Source organism: Actinia tenebrosa, unplaced genomic scaffold (genome assembly GCF_029948245.1).
Source record: "Actinia tenebrosa isolate PJP-AT-01 unplaced genomic scaffold, QUT_ActTen_1.0 PGA_scaffold0__85_contigs__length_37466705, whole genome shotgun sequence".
Classification (NCBI taxonomy): Eukaryota; Metazoa; Cnidaria; class Anthozoa; order Actiniaria; family Actiniidae; genus Actinia; species Actinia tenebrosa.
In genome coordinates, this window is record NW_028292569.1 from 36956530 (window position 1) to 36976203 (window position 19674).

At 35.4% G+C, this 19674-nt stretch overlaps 6 protein-coding genes and 1 long non-coding RNA gene across 9 annotated transcripts; 4 read left to right on the forward strand and 3 right to left on the reverse strand.

The window, feature by feature from the left end:
* The first annotated feature begins 417 nt into the window (after positions 1-417).
* Positions 418-1932, forward strand: LOC116299957 (transmembrane protein 35B). Its single transcript, XM_031708688.2, has 2 exons — positions 418-633; positions 923-1932. Exons 1-2 carry the CDS (start codon positions 526-528, stop codon positions 1247-1249), a joined length of 435 nt encoding a protein of 144 aa, XP_031564548.1. The 5' UTR covers positions 418-525; the 3' UTR covers positions 1250-1932.
* A 330-nt stretch (positions 1933-2262) lies between these two features.
* On the forward strand, positions 2263-3869 carry LOC116299956 (uncharacterized). Its single transcript, XM_031708686.2, has 2 exons — positions 2263-2498; positions 2901-3869. Exons 1-2 carry the CDS (start codon positions 2391-2393, stop codon positions 3231-3233), a joined length of 441 nt encoding a protein of 146 aa, XP_031564546.1. The 5' UTR covers positions 2263-2390; the 3' UTR covers positions 3234-3869.
* LOC116299955 (pyroglutamyl-peptidase 1) lies at positions 3428-6566 on the reverse strand. Of its 2 annotated transcripts, none has more exons than XM_031708685.2 (6): positions 6524-6566; positions 6272-6324; positions 5956-6072; positions 5162-5291; positions 4744-4849; positions 3428-4597 (listed from the first exon to the last, which is right to left on the reverse strand). In XM_031708685.2, exons 1-6 carry the CDS (start codon positions 6555-6557, stop codon positions 4405-4407), a joined length of 633 nt encoding a protein of 210 aa, XP_031564545.1. In that variant the 5' UTR covers positions 6558-6566; the 3' UTR covers positions 3428-4404. The 2 variants fall into 2 exon arrangements, with proteins under 2 accessions (XP_031564545.1, XP_031564544.1); XM_031708684.2 differs by having other exon boundaries at positions 6263-6324.
* Positions 6567-6793: 227 nt separating this feature from the next.
* Positions 6794-9450, forward strand: LOC116299965 (DNA-directed RNA polymerase III subunit RPC7-like). Its single transcript, XM_031708699.2, has 7 exons — positions 6794-6930; positions 7151-7280; positions 7353-7421; positions 7726-7794; positions 8026-8093; positions 8525-8653; positions 8995-9450. The coding sequence occupies exons 1-7, from the start codon at positions 6802-6804 to the stop codon at positions 9076-9078; spliced, it is 678 nt and encodes a 225-aa protein (XP_031564559.1). The 5' UTR covers positions 6794-6801; the 3' UTR covers positions 9079-9450.
* Positions 9451-9616: 166 nt separating this feature from the next.
* Positions 9617-11249, reverse strand: LOC148914213 (uncharacterized). The gene is made up of 2 exons (XR_016119000.1): positions 11174-11249; positions 9617-10168 (listed from the first exon to the last, which is right to left on the reverse strand). It is a non-coding gene; the product is annotated as an uncharacterized LOC148914213 (long non-coding RNA).
* Positions 11250-13309: 2060 nt separating this feature from the next.
* LOC116299943 (activated RNA polymerase II transcriptional coactivator p15) lies at positions 13310-18041 on the forward strand. Of its 2 annotated transcripts, none has more exons than XM_031708671.2 (5): positions 13310-13470; positions 14688-14768; positions 15313-15421; positions 15766-15855; positions 16706-18041. In XM_031708671.2, exons 1-4 carry the CDS (start codon positions 13396-13398, stop codon positions 15843-15845), a joined length of 345 nt encoding a protein of 114 aa, XP_031564531.1. In that variant the 5' UTR covers positions 13310-13395; the 3' UTR covers positions 15846-15855; positions 16706-18041. The 2 variants fall into 2 exon arrangements, with proteins under 2 accessions (XP_031564531.1, XP_031564530.1); XM_031708670.2 differs by lacking the exon at positions 16706-18041 and adding an exon at positions 15942-16134.
* Positions 16255-19666, reverse strand: LOC116299942 (uncharacterized). Its single transcript, XM_031708669.2, has 10 exons — positions 19602-19666; positions 19366-19440; positions 19223-19269; positions 18991-19045; positions 18235-18465; positions 17813-18003; positions 17166-17331; positions 16889-17002; positions 16502-16633; positions 16255-16393 (listed from the first exon to the last, which is right to left on the reverse strand). Exons 1-10 carry the CDS (start codon positions 19650-19652, stop codon positions 16262-16264), a joined length of 1194 nt encoding a protein of 397 aa, XP_031564529.1. The 5' UTR covers positions 19653-19666; the 3' UTR covers positions 16255-16261.
* Between the last annotated feature and the right edge of the window lie 8 nt (positions 19667-19674).

A 19674-nucleotide genomic window follows, 5' to 3' on the forward strand; every position in this document is an offset into this window, starting at 1 on the left:
TCTGGCATTTTGTCAAGCATGCACTGTAAGACTAAGAGGTATCTGGCATCAAGAGTGAAAAACAAAATCAAAGGCAAAATCAATGTGGTAACATTTTTTATCCTATCCTTTGGACTTGATTTAATCGTTTGGAATAGGATACTTGCATTATGGAGTCATTTACTGCCACCACCAGAATCCCTTGAATGCTTTCTTCTCTTACTATTCTCATGAGGGAATACAAATTTGAATAAGAAAGAAAATTTGCAAAGCAATTTGGAAGTGGTAGTAAAATGACGTCATCATGCAAACGGGCTATTATGAGAGCAAGGGAAAATAGAAAAATGTTGAGCAATCCAGAGAAAATAAAGGTTTATGATTTTCCTTCCTTGTTAGTTTGGGTTCCCTGTGGTATAAAATGTTTGTTTAGTGGCGTTCCTGGGATACCTGTGTTGAGGTTATTTTGCAACACGTTTTGGCGCCCAAATACTTCCTATACTATCAAAAGCTATATAGATTGCTTATTTGCTTCTCTAACCCGTAGATATGGGTTTCCTACATGGATTTGTAACATTCCTGATAGTCTTTATATTCGCAGCTTCTGGAGTCTTGAAACTGACGGACAAAGTCAACCCAGAAATCTATCAGCACATGGTAAGAAACAGCTAGAGCTCTTAGAATATAAAACGCATCGCCTGATTGCAAGATTTCATTATTTATTACAAACTTATAAGCAATTCAACGATGATGAAAGAGTTGGCTGGTTTTTTTTTCTTGAAAGTAAGATTATTTCAGCTGAGCTTTGTTGTCCTTGCAGTACATTTGTTTACATCATGCATGCATGATCGAACGAATTGGGAGTGTGAATGTTGAGTTCACAATCGGCTGAAACTTCAATAAAATGAACTCTTTATTCGAATGCTTTTGCTTCTTTGTATCGTAGAAAACAGAGTTTGTGAAGTACGCCAAAGTTCATCCCTGTACGATCCTGTTCGACTACGAAGTTAAGAGTGATCTTTATAGAGTCGTCATTGGATGGATTGAACTGGTTGGTGCAGTTCTCCTTCTGGTCGGTCCAGCCCCCATTAAGATCTTAACTCAGCTTCTCTTCATGGTCATCATGATTGGCGCAGTTTACACCCTTCGTATGCTTGGTGAGCCTCCTCAAATGGCCATTCCTGCTGGTGTGTCATTTGTCTTGCTTTGTGTCAACCTATTCTTGATGTTGAGAGAAGAGAAGGATGTGAAAAAAGGAATCAAGACAGACTAGCCAGTTGGCAGACGTAGAAATCACAAGTTAATACCATCAACTAGCCATATATGCATGTACTACCTAGTATTACACTTATGACTTGTGAAATAGTGAGCAAGATTTAGCTTTTTCTGATTTTTCACAGTTTTGTTGTAATGTTGAGTTGAGTTTCCTAGAACTTTGAGTGCTGATCAGTATTAGCTCATAGCAAAGCATGCACTGTCTATTACAAACTATAAGGCAGCTTCTGCTATCCATGCAATTCAGATATTGACAATTTTCAAAATAGGACTTGCATTCCTTCCTTTTCTTGCACAATTTAATGTTTAATGCAAAGATATGTGATGTGAACCAGGCAGTTCTAGACTATAATGCTATTCATCAATTTATAGTAGCATTGTCAAATGAGGTCATGTCTGTCTAACTGCCTGACTGTACTAATCTTTTACAGCTGTAAAAGGACCCCTAAACAACATCTACTATCAATATCATCAGAACTCTGCATCTTCAATTGCATTTATTCAATCATGTCAGAATGTAAAGTACACTTTTATTCAGAAAAAATATTTTGTTAATGTCCAAGGGATTACAGAAAATACAGAGCATTTCTTTGAAACACTATAGCTTAGTTTAAAGTGAAAAATGTGTAAAGATACCCATTGTCATGACTACACTCTTTCAATAAAATTTACATTCATAAATCTAGTTTGGAAAAAAAGTGAAAAACTAAAAATGTGAACTATATGAATTGAATTATTTTGGAATTAGAGTATTCAAGCTGACTAATCAATAATTTTTAAAGACTTACTGCAGTTTTTGATATTCTGGGAACTCTAGTTTTGAGGTGGATGCCGAAATATGGTTAGTTCACAGCCGTCATCAAAAGTAATCAGTTGGTATCTCTTATATCTTGACTGTAAGTCCAATTTCACACAAGCTGTTGAAATGTATGAGTCGCAGAGATTATGTTTAAACTACGCCGAAAAAATCACGAAAATATTCATCAAAATATTAAAATTTCAGTGTAGCTTTTGTCACGTGACCCCCAGTCACGCACATGGCCTGATGGTGCCAAGTTTGAAAGAAACTTCGTCAGGAGAAAGTCGTACATCGCAAGCATATCGAGTAAATGTTGCACGGTATATTCGAGTAAAAAAGTATGGGTAGAGTTAACCGATTGATAACGGGCCTTCTTGTTATAATATTCTGCATGTCCGCGATGGTTAAGATTACGGACAAGTTTGATGCTAAGTCACATGCATTTATGGTAAGTTATCGTAATCAAATTATCTTGAATAAACAAATTTGTAGTATTTATTTACTTTGAGAAGTCATTTCAGTGTTAAAAAAACCATTTTAGTGTTGGAAGCCACTGATATTTACTAAATGTCGTAAATTTGTTCGTCTTTGAACCGCATGTTCTATGTTGTACGCTAAAAGGAGATTCTGCCATCGGGTAATACAAGTCATAAGTACAACAGTTTCATATGATCATTATCCTTTTGAACGAATAATTTAAAGTCATTGTCGCTTGCTGTTGTTGTTGTTGTTGTTGTTTGTTTGTTTGTATTAAAACAGCTGTTTTCAAAACAAAGAAATAAAGAAATCACATTAGGAGCTAGCTACTACCCTTCCCAACATCTGACATTACGATGTCTTTATGTTTTAGAGAAAAGAGTTTGAACGGTTTGCCAAAGTGAGTCCTCTCACTCAGCTGTTTAAAACAAAGGTTAATCCAGACTATTTCATGAGAGTAGCAGCAGTAATAGAAGGATCGACAGGATTATTTATCATATCTGGTCCAAGAGAGGTCAGCATCTTTGGATGTATCTCAGGAATCGTATGGCAAGCCACTGTTATACAGATGCAGTATATGTTGAAAAATCCTATATTTACAATGATACCAGCAACAGTGGCTATTCTTCTACTCATTACAAAGACTATCATCTTAGCAAGAACTCCTGATGAAGAACCACCAGCACAACGACTAAAGAAAGATTAATCTCTGTCACGATGCATAAGTGTTAGACATTAAGCCAGGTTCACACAAGCAGGCAAATGCTAGTACAAGGAATGGGAACTTTCATTTTCTTGTGCTTGCATTTGCAAACCAAATTATGCATGAAGTACAGTATTGTAAACACAAACTCAAAACTAAAAATGCTTTCGATGTAAACAAGCATTGCTGCACCTACATATTTTAATTTGGTTGCATTTTATTTGCATTTCATGTGTGATCATTGCTTGTGTTGTGCTGGAGTTGCTCATAGACCAAATTTAAAACTCATACCGATGTGAGGCTTAAGTTGTGAACAAAGGAATCTGGCGTGATTCGTGACTTTTGAATCACGCCAGCTTACTTTGAGTCACGCCAGATCCCTTTGTTCACAACTTAAGCCTCACATCGGTGCGAGTTTTGAAATTGGTCTATATGAACCAGGTTTTTATATTTTACCAGCAGGAGGCTACCATATATCTAGACATGTACATTTATATTTCTAAGCTTTCCTTATTCCAAAAGCAAGGGATTTGAACTTGAATCGAACTGTCAAAAACAGTGAATGTAGTGGTAGTACATGTTACATATACAAGGAGTGATGACTTTTAAATATAAACTATAGATTTATAGACTTTACAATTACTGTGATTTGATTTAATTATTATTGCTGTTTGTGTTATTTTCTAATCTGATAATGTATAATTTAAAAACAAATTATTTATGTACACATGGATTGGCAAAGTTCATTAATTTGGTGCAGTTGTTGATATAATAATTCATACAGTGAGTTTTTGTTAAAATACAAATAATGGCAATTTTTCGAGCCACTGCGTGCTTGACATATTTTCTAGTGTACTCTATTCTTGTGATGGTGTCTTTCAATACTCATTCTAAGATCTTTCATGCATTTGAAGAAAAGTTTAAGCTTTTTTTCTTAGTACCTACTGCCCCATTTTATAGGGCATTTCTTTTTTATTTCATTTACAAAATAAAAAAAAGAAATGTGAATGGCTTGATTTTTTCATACTTTTTCAAGGACAGTGCTTGCTTGTAACATGCTGTACTAGCAAGAATATTGAAAGAAAATTCATTATACTACCTCTAAAGAAATCCGTAAAAATTATGATAAAAATTGTCACACGGTCTTCTGAATAAAGAATAGTTTTTGAATTCATTATAGCTTTCGATTTGATTTTCTAGAGTGCTTGCAGTTTCTCAGTTCATCCAATATTGTAAGAATTAAAATTCGAAGTGTTTCTTCCATTTCTTGAACTGTATAAGGACCCTCCATGGGTGGAAGGTGAATAAAGACTGTTGGACTATCTCCATGGTAAAGTGATGTGTAGTATGTGAAGTCACATAGATACCTGATAAAAAAGTACAAAATTAAGTTTAAAATAACCATGATGTAAAGGATATTTCATCATGGCTGCATGGAGATACTGATTTTATCTTTCAGTGCTGAGGTGATAATCATCTTAATTTATCAGCTATAGTAATTACCACTGCATACCTTCCAGCATCATCAGACAAGCAGATTTCACATGGACTGCCAACTTGTCTTGCTTTGGCACAAATGGCTTCCAAGTCCACATCTGTATGCATCACATTAGGTGCACCTATATTGCATACATGAATTATCAATTAGACTATTCTATCAGTTGGTTATAAAAATATTTCTTTGACACCTCCAATTCTCCTTTTTTTGTTGGAGGAGTTTTTGTATGTCATTTGTTGATCCAAATTACAATGATAATGCACCCCTTTCAGAAATTCCTTATTCGGAGTTACTTAAGAATGTGGCCAGTCATTGCAGACCAGTCAAGAGGACCAGCCTGAGAAGTGTTTCTTCAGACACTTGTTGCTTATTTTGACCAAACATGGACCATTGACTGTCTGTTACTCTGTCATATCTGACAATATTTTCTTACCTGGAATGCAATGGTTTGTTTTATGGAATTTCTGGTCAACATCACACATTCTCTGATACCCATCATTGTGAGCACATTTTTCAAGTAAAACTGTCTTGGATAACCCATTAACTCCAGCATGGATGCACAACTGTAGATTTGTAAACATCCATTAATGCTTAACTTATACCTAGAGGTCAGGGGGGAGCTCGAGGTTGTGTTGTTTTGGAGGAATGCGACATTGCACACTACTAACTGGGTAGGGTTTTTGATCACTCATGCTCTATGCCCAGCACCTTTCCCTTCTAAATTTCCCTATTGGTGGGCTACCTGTGTCTCTCTTCTGATACCTTCCACAGGAAGCCCAGTCAATTAAAAAGACAGAACAAGAGATAACCTGCAGAGAGGGAGGGCTACTCAATACTCCCCAGGATGGAAATTCAAATGACTTGGACACCATGAAAATAAGCCTCCCTATAGAGATGACAATTTGGCTATGGCTTCTCAAAATATCAAATTCCCTTAGTTTCCCCCTTTAACCCTAATAAGCTCAGGCTAGATTGTATAGAGGCTTTTGCATCATCATGTCATGGTTGCCATGACAGGAGGAGGAACAATTGATTTAGTCTGACTTACATGAGAGTGATGATGCAAAGCCTCTACAACTGATTGATCACAATCAATAGTTGATAAGCATGATCAGTCTACCAACCAGTTTATAACAGTGATCTATTGAACAATCAATTTTTGGTTGAAAGAAATAGTTCTAAAGTTAATGTTGTTGTTCAACCAAAATTCATATTTCCAATATTAACCTGGGGGCGATGCTTTTTCCACAAGTTTGGTATATTTTTCTCAACATATTCATATATTACTGGAATCTCTTCAGTGACTAGATTAACATATTTTGTTATGTCTGATGCTGCGAGTGCCTACAAAACAAAGAGATTTAAATTTGAATAATCGAATGTAATGCAAGGAAAAAGGCTGAAGATCAAGAATTTGATAACAAACAGCTTTTCAAACTTTACGTTATTAAAATTGACAAATTTTAGAAAAAATAAATAAAAGTTATGAAAAAATTAACTTGAAATTAAATAATAATAAAAATTCAGTTAATACCTGACATACCTTTACAGCCTGCATACTAGAATTAACTTTGTGAGGACCAAAGGGACCAAAACCTTTATATCATATATTAAAATCCACACAAAAAAATCGATCAAAATTAACAATTAGATAATTTTAGGCTCAAATAAGAGGGATACAGAAATTCTTTCTCACAGAAGATTACTTAGTAGATCTTGAATCATTAGGTGTATCTGCTGTTATGAATATAAATCGAGAGGTTAGAATACGTCGAAGAATAAAGAGATCTTTTACCTGTGACTAAAACAGTGGGCTTCCTGTTCGCCATTTTGAAACTTCGCAAATATTTACCACAGGTAACCCACTACGTAAATACGAAACATAAATAATTATAATAATTTAAAATCGAAAAATAAAAGTTATATAGTTTTCGTTATAAGAATATGTTCACATTTTTAAGAGACAGAAAAGACAGATTTTTATTGTTTCGAAATGGTCAAGCCAAGTTTTCATTCAACAGATGTAGTTGTATTCATAGTGTTGGGTTACCTGTGTTGTTCTCACTATTCAAAATGGCGGGTCGTGGTGGAAGAGGTCGCGGTAAAGGTCGTGGTTTTACCTTTGATATCGGATCCATTGGGTTTGGTAGAGGAGGAGATGCTTTACCTGCTTCAATACTACAACCACCTCCACTTTTTCCTGTAAGACATTCAAGCAAAAGTCTAATTTATGACCTATTTTTCAAGTTTGAAAAAGCTAGCAATTTCTTTCATTTTCTGACAGACAGACAGACAGACAAACTGACTGACTGACTGACTGACTGACTGACTGACAGACAGACAGACAGCTAGACTTCTGATAAGCAGTTACACAACTCAAGGATATTTACTCCTCTAGCTCATCATTGTTTGTGTATTATAGCCACTAGAAAAAATACCGCTCCCTCTAAGGAAGACAGAGGCAGATGAAACCATGTTGCAACTGAAACAGGATATCAAATACATGCTGAATACATCTCCTTACTATGTAAAGCCAAAAATCATCAATAAAGGTATGATCATAAAACTTATATCAAGAGCTTATGTTACTCCAGAAGCATTACTTATCAAAGCCTCGTTTTTAGATATTGAAAGGTATTCTGATAGATACAAGGAAAAACCACAAGATAATTTGAAATTCAAGTGGGAACCAGGTAAATTGCAGTACATTTATTTTTCTCATGAACTGTCTGTAGCATAATTTGTATACTTTATTTGGAGGGGCAAACTGTGATAATATATGAACTAATTGTATATACACTTGGCAGTGAACAATCTTCACCATATGGTAAGTGGTCAGTAACTCTGTTGGCCAACCACTTACCATTACTATACAGTTTATCTTACAGTATACTTACCATCACCTAACTGTTACTTTACTGTTACCTTACCGACGAGAGACAAACACTCTTAGATGGGTATTTTATCAAAAAAATACATTACATTTTTTTTTAATAGACTGGTCTTATATCCCCTCTGAATTGAAGATCAGAATAGGACGACCCAAATTACGGCACTCTGGAGTATGTAAGTATTGCAGAAAATAAAATAAAAAAACCACTAAGAGTTGCCTAACATGCATCCTTTTGACTGACCTTCTAATGAATAATAAGTAGATAAAGGATTTGCCAGTATACCACTGGTACTGACAACAGTTATTGAGGCTCAAATGTTCACACTTGAGTTACCATGATATGTTGTATAAAAGCTCTATCCAATGGCAAGTCTTTCAGTAATTGTTTTTATTCATTTAATCAGTGAAACCAAACATGAGAAAGAGCAGAAAATCCTCAGAAAAATCCTCAGTAGATTTGGAAAAATTAGAGGTGTGTTGAATTCCTTGATAATATTGAAAAGATATTGTGGCATGCGCATGGTACAAAATAGACCTCTTTACCTTGGATGCAATGTTTTCCCATTTTAGACCATGTATCATCCTTGATGTCAGTAGCATCCATATTCATGTGTTTTCTCATGCACAGCTGTTAACAAAGAGATGTTACTCTAGGGAATGAAATGTTATATGAAATTGGAAAACATTAAAATTCTACTGGAAAATTGTGCTATAAGATAACACATATTCAGCTAACTAGTGCAAGCAGTTGGGTATTTAGAGGCTGATCTAGTGAGGGGCGAGGAGAGGGGATACTCAACACAGTGATTGAAATGATATTGATATTCCATTAATTTTTTTACCTCAATCAATCATGAATGTGATGAATTCCTGATAAATGCTTTAATGATTTCTTATCTGAAGGAGCTTGAGAAAGAAGGAACAACTGACAAACAGTCTCAGGAGAATAAACCAGGAGAGAGCAAGGAAGGTGAAGCTAGTGATGATGATGTTGACGAAGAGGAGGAATATGATGAAGAAGAACAAGAGGAGGTAAGATTTGGGTGTTAAGCCCGGGGAGGAACTCCAGGAAAAAAGTACCGGGGATGCTTGTCGGAAATTTTCAAAAAGACCCCTAAGACATACTGGAAGTTTTTTAGAAAGGGCGTGGCTGAATGATTTTTAACCCCTAAGAGATACCACAACAAATAATATTAAATTAAAAGTGCCTAGGATAAGCCATATCGATGCAAAGTTCCAACAAGCTTCAGTGCTAGGATGAAAATCCATTATTTTGGCCCCATTTTTTATTTAAGAACAAGCCATAGGGTATAATTGTCAGCAAAAAACAATAATTTGGAACTATTTCTAGCTTTATTTTTTTTCCATTGTAGGAAAATGACTATCTTGTTTCACATTTTGATGATGATGAAGATCTTGCAGAAGATGATGACATGGATGAAGGACCTATTTACTAAAGTATCGTATGGGATGAAGTTCTATCAGAGGTGAATAGAATAAGGAGCTATAAAGTTATCTATTCTACTGGATGATGATGAATTTGCAGGATGGGGCAACGTGAATATAGGAGAGTTTTTATGACCTGTTCTGTTAGTGATAACCTCAGTAAAAGAGATGTAACAGAGTGGCAATGGAGAGCATTACAGATAGAGCTACAGATATTTTTGTGAAAACCCATGTTCCATGCATCCATTCAAGAGACAATGCCATCCTTACTATCTAGCCCATCCCACACTAAAAGGGGTAAATGGAGTGCTTTCGAAGTGTGTGGTATTTATATCCAACATATCTATTTCACACCTTTACTTATTCACTATGAATAGATTATTTATATACCTTAAATATCTACCTTGTATTTATAGTAGCATAATATTCGTATTCATATATTATTTTTATATCAGATTTTATATCAGCTTGAATGTATTTATAATGAGTTTTTTTTCGGGCTCTCTTGATTACTGAAAAAGAAAAGGATGCATATAGTTTTTTTCAAAATTTCATTACTGAAGCTTTTTTAATGGTCTTTTTATTGATCATATATGATAATTTAACTGAGAGCCCTTGGCTTTACATTATCATTATTGTGCAATTCTTAGTCTTTCCAAAGTTCAGAGGAAGACTGGTAAAGGTACTCGTATCGCATGCTACTATGGGGATGAAAATTCGGTGCTCGGTCCAGCTTGATTCCAAAAATGACCCCATAGGTCACTGCGAGCTGAGTTTTTTACCAGACTCCCTTCGATATTTAGACTTTTCTTTCCTCAGTTGCATTGGACAACTTTTTAATCTTTCGTTTTTTATGATACTTTTCGTATTTGCAATTTTCATCTTTGTTTGCTCCATTCGTGTCTCTACAATCGTCCAAGCACAAGCGGTCATCGAATTGATCCTTGCCATATGTTGTGACGCAATATTCACAGTACTGCTGGCAAACCAGTATTCGGTTCTCATTCGGGGAATCGCTATGCCTGGCATGGATTACGCAAATCAAGGAAAGAAGAAGCAAGAAAACAGGAATTGGAAGCTGCATCTTGACTTTAATGTATCCTGCAAAAGAGATAGAGAGAGAGTTTTATGTTCGTCGTGTTAAAAATTCAAGATCCGGGTATAAGACCAGTATAATTAAGAAAGCGAAAAGAAGGAAAGAAACGAGGAAGAAATAAACGAACGAATTAATAAGAAAGCCTCCAAATAGGGAGATTGCCGTGCACTTTATTCCATGACTATAGAGCATAAATAAGTTAAAGCGTTAAATTTACTAGTTAGGTTTTTTCTGATAAACGTCCAGTTTCCAAAACGAATTTTGTTTCGTTTTGGTCTGTGTATGGTGGCCCATTGTTCTCAGGTTATGATGATTAACAATAAATGGATAATTTGACGGATTGAAATAAAATTCCTTTTGCGTTGTTTTATATTCAATATAATTTCGTGATGAAAAACAGGGAGAAAAATGAATAGATAAAAAAATGAAAATAGAAAAAGAACAAATTAAACCGATAAATATTTTATAAATATAAGTATTCTTTATTCAATTAATTGTCATATGTTTTGATAGAGTAACACCGATTTGTATCGGATCTGGAGAGTGAATAGGAAAAAACAAATTAAAAATAATTATTTATTTTTTTCATTTTACTTAAATCTCACTGGATTTTTTTTATAGAGTCGTCTCCCCGATCTGGAAAGATGATCTAAATTTCAGCTTTGATTTCTGCTCCAACGCTTGTAAGAACTTCAATTTCCAAAGCTCCTTGAGTTCACTTTACTAGGAATTTTATACATACTTGATAAGTAAAAGGAGTTAAGAAGCCGTTTAAATGGGTAACGTCTAGCTTGAAGGGCATCACACCATAATGATCGACAGAAGAAAAAGTAGTAAATGAACGTGAAACAAAAGAAGAGCAACAAAAAGGAACATCAGTATCAATATAAATAGAAAAAGAAAATAAGCAAATAAAAGATTTTACCTTGGAGTGGTAAGACAGATTGTCAAAAGTAAACAACTAAAAAATACGACTTGATTAAAAAAATTGATAGAAAAAAAGGTTTTACCTCTGGACGCTTGTAGGCTTTGTTGATGATTGCAATGGTCTTTAATCTATGAATGATTGTTAACACCACAAATGACTATTAAAGAGTGCATTTGGTAATGAACATAAGCCAATCAACGATTGGATGCACCAGTCACATCAGCCAATCAGAGATTAGATGCACTTTCCATATCAGCCAATCACAGATTTAGACCGTGTGCACTTCTCACAAATGACTGAAATTTTTGAAACTACAATACTCCCCTTAGAATATTTCAGCGTGCTTTATTTTCTTTTATAGCCCTATCCGAGATACGAAAAACTGAAATACGTGGATTCACGACTCCCGACGATGTGTTATCGGTGTGATTGGTAATGACAGATGGTCGTTAGTATTTTACTGGTGCACCGTAATGTTTTGTCTTGTCAAGTCTATGTAGAGCTGACAAACTGGTTGTACATTGTTTCATAACTGATAATAATTTATCAGTTTTGTCTACTTTGTTTTGCTTTTCTCTTTGTCATGTTTATTTTTTCCTTAGCTTTTTTTCCTCTTCTCTTCTCTTCTCTTCTCTTTTTTTTTTTTTTTTTTTCTCTCGTTTTTGTTTTGTCGGTGGGAGGGGGGGGGGGGGGGCTTAAAATTGTTTCGACATGGTCTTGAAAAGCCAAGACTCAAATTTCCTTGACATTTTTAAATTAACGATCAAAAGAAAAAAAGCTCTTTTAAAAATAACTGAGTTATTTTATTTATGATCTGGTTGTCGCCATTCAGTAACAAACATTAGAACTTTACGTCAGTAGACCCTCTCTGAAGTATGAAGAGTTCGGCCAGTAAAGGGCCATCAAGTCTAGTAGGTCAGTTCTGATACAACGTTATCAGTCATTCTGATACTCAGTTGAATTTAATCAAAAAAACACGTGCGAAAACGTCGTGCGCGAAAGACAACCAACTATCGACGGCAGTGTAGCCAGCCACTCGGAGATTAGATGCATTTTCCACAATCACAGATCGGATCGATGCACTTCTTACAAATGACTGACATCATGTGGCATTTGGAATCTTTTTTTTTTTTTTTTTTTTTTAATTTTCACAATATTTTTTTACAACATTTATAATTCTTACTTTAAAACAATACAAAACAATGTCAAAGAAAACGAAAGAAAAGAGAGAGAGCAAAAAAATTGGAATCATATTTAAGAATCTGCGACATTCCCCTTTAGAATATTTCAGTGTTCTTTATTTTCTTTTATATACCGATCCGAGGGACGAAAAAAATATCTACTTGGATTAAGACACACGAAGATCTGTTATCGGTGACGTCATACACTCAACATCAAACATTGCTACATATATTTCTTTGTATATAAATCCTTAATTTATTTTATTCCTATGAAGCCCAAAGGGTGGCTAATGTGCTTATTTCACATTACTTGTGACTATAATTTATATTTTGGGGTGTTTGGGTATTTCTTTCCCCCTTTACTACTGATATTGTGATCATAAACTACAAAGAAATGTATGGAGCGATGTTCGATGTTGAGTGTATGACGTCACAGACTCCAAAAAATAATCGTAAAAATATCATACTTTCGTCCTGAATATCGAGAAAACACTTCATACAGTGATTATTGGACCTTTAAAGAGTATTCTTAGGAAGTTTCAGTTGAATCCAAGTTTGAGTGATTTTCGTCAGAGTAGCACTTAAATCTTTCCGAAGTTCAGGAAGACTGGTAAAGGAACTCGTCTCGCATGAATCTCTAGGTGCTCGGTCCAGTTTGATTCCAAAATTGAACCCACAAGTCACTGCGAGCAGAGTTCGTTTCCAGGCATCCTACGATATTTAGACTTTTCTTTCCTCTCTGTTCAGCTTTGGAGAACTTTTTCTTTTTTTCTTTGTTTTTTGACAGTATAATACTTAGATGTGTTGATCATCACAGTGAATAAGCGATCTAAGCGAACGCTGTAAAGAAAGACCTGAAAAAATGATTTCAGGCTTCAACGGGAATCGAACCCATGAAAAAACACAGTCGTAAAAATATTTTTCCCCAAAACCAAGCCCTTCCTTGAGATAAATAAATTTACTTTATTAAAATAGCACTTTCTACCCTGTTCATTATTGATTGGGCTTCCTGTGGTACAGATTTCGGTAAGGAGAACTGGTAACGCGTATCTTGTTATTTTTCGCGGGAATCGTACGACAACTGATTTGTTTTTCGACAAGAACTTCTCCATTCAAATAAACCATGTCTAAACGTCCCAAGTCAAAAGAGATAGTGGAATCTGGTAGCGATAATTCTGAAGAAGAAGAGGAAGTCGAGGTAAGAAAAACTGCTCCAGTAGAAAAGCTGTTGAAAGCGAAAATATCTGTGACTGTAGCGCATGGCGCTTTGATGCTTGAACAAAATGTCTGCCATGAGTCGCGAAATCAGTGCCCAAGAAGACAACCAACGGTCATAGAAACATTACGAAAAGGATAATATTATTTGATGCTTAGTTTCGTTTAGTACTGCTGAAAAATTTAGTTAAAAAGTCATCAAAAACTTCTTCTCCGAGGGAAGACGTTTTGGTGCTTACCCCCCTCCCCCAGGGAAAAAATGGTATTGGAGCATAGACTTGCTCCAAGTCAACTCTAAGACTCACTAAGTCACAAACAACGCAAGAAAAATGACTTTGAAGTCATGAGAGGTTGATTTGTCCATCTTGCAGTATTTTTATTTGCATTTCATGCCAATAACAGCATGTATTTCTTTATTTCAAATTTTTTAAACTTTGATAAAGAAGGACAAGCATAAATTAAAAAGAGCAGGAAAGAAATTAGAAAAGTTCTTCATTCGGCGCACGTGATCCTGCTTTATTCAGTACATGTGAACTAGTACTAAGATGAAGAACTTTGCGAACATCTAACTGAAGCCAAGAATATGAGAATACAGGGTACTAGGAGTTACAGTACATGGATTCATAATGCTGTTGGAGATACACTCAATTCAAAAAAGGCTGTTGTTGTCTTAAGCTACACTACTGGAATGAGAGGAAGTAGGGATAGAAACCACTGAAGAGGTTGACCCAGGCCGGCCCGTCTCTAGGACCTTGGCCTGTGACCACATATCTGAATAGATATGCCTCAGGTTAAAGAACAGACCTTTGCCGGACCTTTGAAATACATAGACTTTTAACATTTTCAAAATCAGTGAAAGTCTTGAACTAAATACAACTAACAAGATATAATGAATTTTTTTTCCTTTTGCCTCACCCAAAGACATACATTTAATGCATTGTGGCTCACCATTATTATCATGTTAGTAATTATGTAGTGGGAATAATTATTTCAAATCTTTAGTGATTTCTATCCATACTCCCTTTAGGTTCAATCACAGCCTTGAACCACCCTTGAGCCAGTCGACAATGATGTTTTTGAATTTGAATTTATTTCAAGAAACAATGTTAGAAAGTGTTTTATTTTTCCTTTTTCAAAATTCTCATTTCTGCATAATTAAACTTGGAGCTCATTTTTATGTTGGTAATTCTATCATTTCAGCAAGAGACGAAAAAACAAAAGAAAGCCAAATCTAGTGCTGTATCTGAAGCAAAACAAGATGATGGTAATTATGTTTTCCCTGTAAGTTTCTGACATTTTGCTTGACTTCAAGTAATATTTCAAACACGCAAGAGATTTCTTCCTCTAATTTCCAAACACTGAAAAGTGAGTTGAAAAAACAAGGCACAGCCGCGTTTTTTTAACTGACTTTGAGGTGTTTGGAAATCGGAGGAAGAACTTTCTCAAGTGTTTCAAATTACTTCTCAAACTCATCGGAATATTTCTTGGAAAAATCAAAGAAAAAGTCACAGTAGTGGTAGTTTGCTTTGTTTTCTCCTCATTAAATATTCATGAGTTTTAGAAGAAACTTTAATCCTCAAAAGACAGCATTTTAGATATGGAGGGTGGGTGTGAGAGGGTGGACCCAGGGGGGTTAAATTAGATGATCAGGCTTTGGAGATGAAAAATAATAAGAATAAAGTATATGCAATGACCTCAAAAGGATGGTGTGTGATGCCTTTATAGGTTAACAGTCACCCCCTTCAAGTCATCCTGGGCTTGTCACTGCTGTAATAAATACAGTAGTGTTTTGAACTGATTTCAAAGTACTTTATTTTCCTTAAAGATTTCCAGAAATCGCCAAGTTTCCGTTAGAGAGTTCAAAGGAAAGGTTCTCGTTGATATCAGAGAATTCTATGAAGACAAGAGTGGAGATCTAAAGCCGGGAAAGAAAGGTAAAAATGCCAAACTTTTGTATCCATTCTATTAGAGCATTTTCATGTGATGTCACAGCGGCCATGTTGGTGGACCAAAAATACATTTTCTTTCCTCAGGGATTTGAACTATATATTTATGCAAAAACTGTGCAGAAAGTTTCTATTGTTTGGTAAACCAATATGGCTGCCTTGTCACGTGAGTGAAAACACTCTATATTACCTGGTCCCTGTGTTAAATTTTAGTATTGGACTACCTGTGTTATCAGTGCCCTTGAAGTCAGACACACGTAGCCAAGACAATTTTTTTTTTCCCACAAACGTTTTGTCATACTGAATTCTGAATGCCTTTACCTGTTTCTTAGGTATTTCTCTCCAATTGGAACAGTGGGAGAAACTCAAAGAACTCATGGATGACATAGATGAAGCCATATCAAGCTTTTAAGTAGCAATAGGTACATATTTCAGTCTTTGTACTAAAGAACTTCCCCAAAAGTAATTGAAAATTTCATTTTACAGTTATGTATTGTTTTTCTTGCAGATAAACTCAAAATCATTTTGCATTCAAAATACCTTTTGTTTGGTTTTTCAATAACACAAAAATGTATCTCTAGAATAAATTGAACCTAAAACGTTAATCATAAATACTACTACTTACAATTTCAACAAAACTAGTAAAGATATCTTTGTAAAACAGTTCATTTTTATTGAATATTACAAAAGACTTCCAAGAATTTTGAAGATTTTTTGTTTGGTAAAGAAAGACTTACAAATTTGGAAAAAAATAGTGGAGATGTGTGAGGAAAGACAACTACACACACTTATAAATGAAGAATTGAGTCATGAGGAATAATTTTAGATTCAATGAGCTTTATCCTGACTGTTCAATGGAGGGGCTTGTTGTTCTGCATGTTGTTGGGGTTCCTGTGTGTTAGTTGTGTCTGGTTGTGCTTGAGATTTATCTTTTGGTCTTTCTTTGGAACCGTGCGAACCCTAGAAGGAAAAGATGCAGTATACGTTTTAGTATAGGTAATTTGTACTTAATTTATTTTATTTGTCTAGATAAGTAATCTTAATGAAATTCATGCATCTCGTACATACCTGGTAATAACCTGTGTAATATCCACTTAAATACCATGACATCAGCATGCTGGCAAGGGCTTCATCTTCTTGTCCAGCAGCATTCACCATTGGGCGTGGTGGAACAGGAGGTATGGGAGGGGTAGGTCGTTGCTGTGGTGTCAAAAATATTCATTACATGTATTTTATAGCTCTCCTCATTTACATACAGATCACCCTTTGCAGGAAATTCATAGCTACATTACAGTCTACAATCATTTTTGATGGGCAGAATTGTGATTGGATGAAGTGCAATACTACAAAGGGAAGCCTTTTCAGTGTTGTTGGGTATACCACTTATACAACATGTGTGTGCTGTACAGTTTTCAACATGTGGAAAATCATTCTCATTATCTACAATGTACTTACAAAATTGATATTTGGTGGAAAAGGAGGAAACATCCCTAGATGAGGCAACATTGGTGGTGGTGGAGGCGGCCGGGGTCTGGATGGTGGAAACATGCTAAAACTTGTGTAACTACTCTAAGATAAAACAGAATAGAAAAGTATAAAATACGAGATTTACGTCAATGAATATCAATAGTTTCCCATAGTTCCTGCCTTCCCAAAACAAATTACTGTAAATTCTGATGAAAGGTATCTTTGTGTTCTGATGCTGAGTCATACATAATGTCGGCATACTTACAGTCACATGGGGTGGATGTCCTGGCCAAGGTATGTTTGAATGTTGATACCACTGTGGAGGCCCTGGAGGTCTGTAAGGATGATGATGATGAGGCGGAGGCGGCAGATGATCATGATGAGACTGAGTATCATTGCTGTGGTATAGTTGTGATTTATCAACTTGTTGGCTGGAAAAACAGAAAAAAATGTCAGTAAAGGCCACCAACACTCACTGAGTGGCTCTGCAACTCAGAACTTAATATGCAGCACATTCTATATTTTAGATAATTTCATTTGGGATTCAACTTCTTAAAATTAAATTTACCACAGTAAACGTTTGAGATTTTAAAGTCCCAGAGGTTGCAGTACCATAAAAATAGCTCCAACAAGACCATGAAACAATGCTGCTTAACCACCACAGTTTATGTGGTAATTAATGTCTTACAAGTTAGAGTGCATACCATAGATCCGTGAAAAAGTTAACTAACAAAACTTTAATGCAAAGTTTTGTAGGTTTACAGCCTATTGTAATCTACCTACTGAACTTACTAATTTGTGCATTATTTTACGAAGGTTTTCACAGATATTTGGTATGCACTCTACCAATAGTTTTATTCCCAAAACATTTAATTTAAATACAGGGGTATCAAGTGTTGGAAAACTATCTACCTTTTTCTTGATCTAAGGAAGGTAACTTGGCAGGTATAAGGTGTAGGGAAGGAGTTGATTACTGCCTCATGCCAGTGACCACTTGGATGTTCTGGTGCAAGACAAATATCACTCACTCTCCACTGATCGTTAGAATGACGTGGGGTCTGAGATGATGACCAATTCATGCTTGTCGCTGTTTCTGTCCTTGGCTGAAAGCAATGTCATATTAAACTTTATTATTTTGTTCCTTGTCTAGTATCCTAAAAATTGTGCATTCTGATTGGCTTTGCAAGCAGGCAGTGTTTTCTATCTTTGCCCATGGTCAGGTATCCTGATGTAAGGCTTACATTATCCTAGTGCATGCATGGGAAAATGTATTGTTTTAAAAAAATTTTTTTTAATTGTAAACACACTTTTTTTCTACCCTAGTTATCACTTACTGGATAGTGAGGTGAGTCTACTGTATAGTATCCCTGGTCAATATCTTTTGATGCCTTGTTACTTTTGTTTTCCAAAGGCTGCATAAGATCCTTTAAATACTGTTCTTCGACATTACCATATCCATTATACTTCACAACACAAGTCTCCTCACTGTTTATAGATATTATGAATGCTTCATATATCTCCCCATCTTCTGAGTACGCAGCTCGGCAGCTGTCACCAACCTGCCACTAAAAAATATAAACGGTTTAATATTTAAGCTTTGTTTCTCTCAAGCAGACAGTGTTTATAGGTGCTTTCAGGGGAGTTTTTTCAAAATCTACTCGTGTGATACTATAAAGTTATATTGGAATTGAACAATTTAGATAATAAAATAAGACCACATGTCTTTCGCTTAACATTGTGTAGTCCCAGAAATTATTCATACCCACCCCACAGAGGAATTTGAAATTTCCGAAGGGTAGGGGGGTCAGAGAAAGAGCAAAAATTACAGAGTTTGTATGGAAGAAAATTGGAATTTCGAAAGGTAGAGGGGGTGTCTTTAAAAAATTTTCTGTGGGGGGGAGGGGGGGCATGGGGTATGGATAATTTTTGGAACTACACATTGTTGGAGCATATGTTATCCACATTGAATATCTATTCAAAAATTATTAGTCAACAAACGAATAATACTTGGGAACTGAAGGGACTGAAATGAGAAAACACAGCCAAGTGGTTAGGAGCCTGATTAGATGTAGTGTCTGTTGCTATCATACCTTTGAAGATGAATCTTGGTTTTCTGCAGCTTTTGCCTTATTTTTCTTTTTATTTCTTCATTAAAATAAGAAATAAAGAATGAGAAATAAAATATCTGGGGCCTGTGAACCTAAACAGTTTTGAGTGACCTCTGATCTGTCCCTGACGACAGAGTGGAGGGTTGAAAAGGATACTATGATGACACCCCAGGTTATACCATGGTTCACAGGGTGTCAACGACTGCTGTTTTACCTGTTCTTTCCTTTCCCTTTGCTTCCACCATTCTTAAAATTTCCATCCTATAGAATAAATGTTTTTGTTTAGTGTTTAATGTCTACTAGTGTGATGTCAAAAATGTCAGTGATTATGCAAATAATAAATCTAAAGAAAGGTACCTTCATAATGTTAACGGCTCTATCATATGCCTCTATCAATGCTGTATCGTCCCAAATATCTGATGCATCAGATTCCTAACGAGATGGGAAAACCGTTAGATGTTTTGAAAAGTCAGATTTATTTACGGTTTTACCTAAAAACGTGGAAGCTACCAAAGAAAGAATAGTACTGAATAAATCTTATTATCTTATCTATAGTAACTAATACTAGAATCGCATGAAAATATATTTCTCACTTGTCCTGTTCTGTATAAAACTTCTCCATAGGAAGAACTTGACGCCGCCATCTTGTTTTCCGTCATAACCACA

Bases quoted from the DNA above. Each gene is read 5' to 3' on its own strand.
- LOC116299957 (XM_031708688.2), top strand. From the start codon at position 526: ATGGGTTTCCTACATGGATTTGTAACATTCCTGATAGTCTTTATATTC. The intron at 634-922 runs GTAAGAAACAGC...TTTGTATCGTAG, and splicing joins CAGAAATCTATCAGCACATG to AAAACAGAGTTTGTGAAGTA.
- LOC116299956 (XM_031708686.2), top strand. From the start codon at position 2,391: ATGGGTAGAGTTAACCGATTGATAACGGGCCTTCTTGTTATAATATTC. The intron at 2,499-2,900 runs GTAAGTTATCGT...TTTATGTTTTAG, and splicing joins CTAAGTCACATGCATTTATG to AGAAAAGAGTTTGAACGGTT.
- LOC116299955 (XM_031708684.2), bottom strand. From the start codon at position 6,557: ATGGCGAACAGGAAGCCCACTGTTTTAGTCACAG. The intron at 4,850-5,161 runs GTAAGAAAATAT...TATGCAATATAG, and splicing joins AACAAACCATTGCATTCCAG to GTGCACCTAATGTGATGCAT. The intron at 4,598-4,743 runs GTATGCAGTGGT...CTTTTTTATCAG, and splicing joins TTGTCTGATGATGCTGGAAG to GTATCTATGTGACTTCACAT.
- LOC116299965 (XM_031708699.2), top strand. From the start codon at position 6,802: ATGGCGGGTCGTGGTGGAAGAGGTCGCGGTAAAGGTCGTGGTTTTACC. The intron at 7,281-7,352 runs GTATGATCATAA...CCTCGTTTTTAG, and splicing joins GCCAAAAATCATCAATAAAG to ATATTGAAAGGTATTCTGAT. The intron at 8,654-8,994 runs GTAAGATTTGGG...TTTCCATTGTAG, and splicing joins ATGAAGAAGAACAAGAGGAG to GAAAATGACTATCTTGTTTC.
- LOC116299943 (XM_031708671.2), top strand. From the start codon at position 13,396: ATGTCTAAACGTCCCAAGTCAAAAGAGATAGTGGAATCTGGTAGCGAT. The intron at 13,471-14,687 runs GTAAGAAAAACT...CTATCATTTCAG, and splicing joins AAGAAGAAGAGGAAGTCGAG to CAAGAGACGAAAAAACAAAA. The intron at 15,422-15,765 runs GTAAAAATGCCA...CCTGTTTCTTAG, and splicing joins TCTAAAGCCGGGAAAGAAAG to GTATTTCTCTCCAATTGGAA.
- LOC116299942 (XM_031708669.2), bottom strand. From the start codon at position 19,652: ATGGCGGCGTCAAGTTCTTCCTATGGAGAAGTTTTATACAGAACAGGA. The intron at 19,441-19,601 runs GTGAGAAATATA...CCATCTCGTTAG, and splicing joins TTTTATACAGAACAGGACAA to GAATCTGATGCATCAGATAT. The intron at 19,270-19,365 runs GTACCTTTCTTT...TTTATTCTATAG, and splicing joins GAGCCGTTAACATTATGAAG to GATGGAAATTTTAAGAATGG.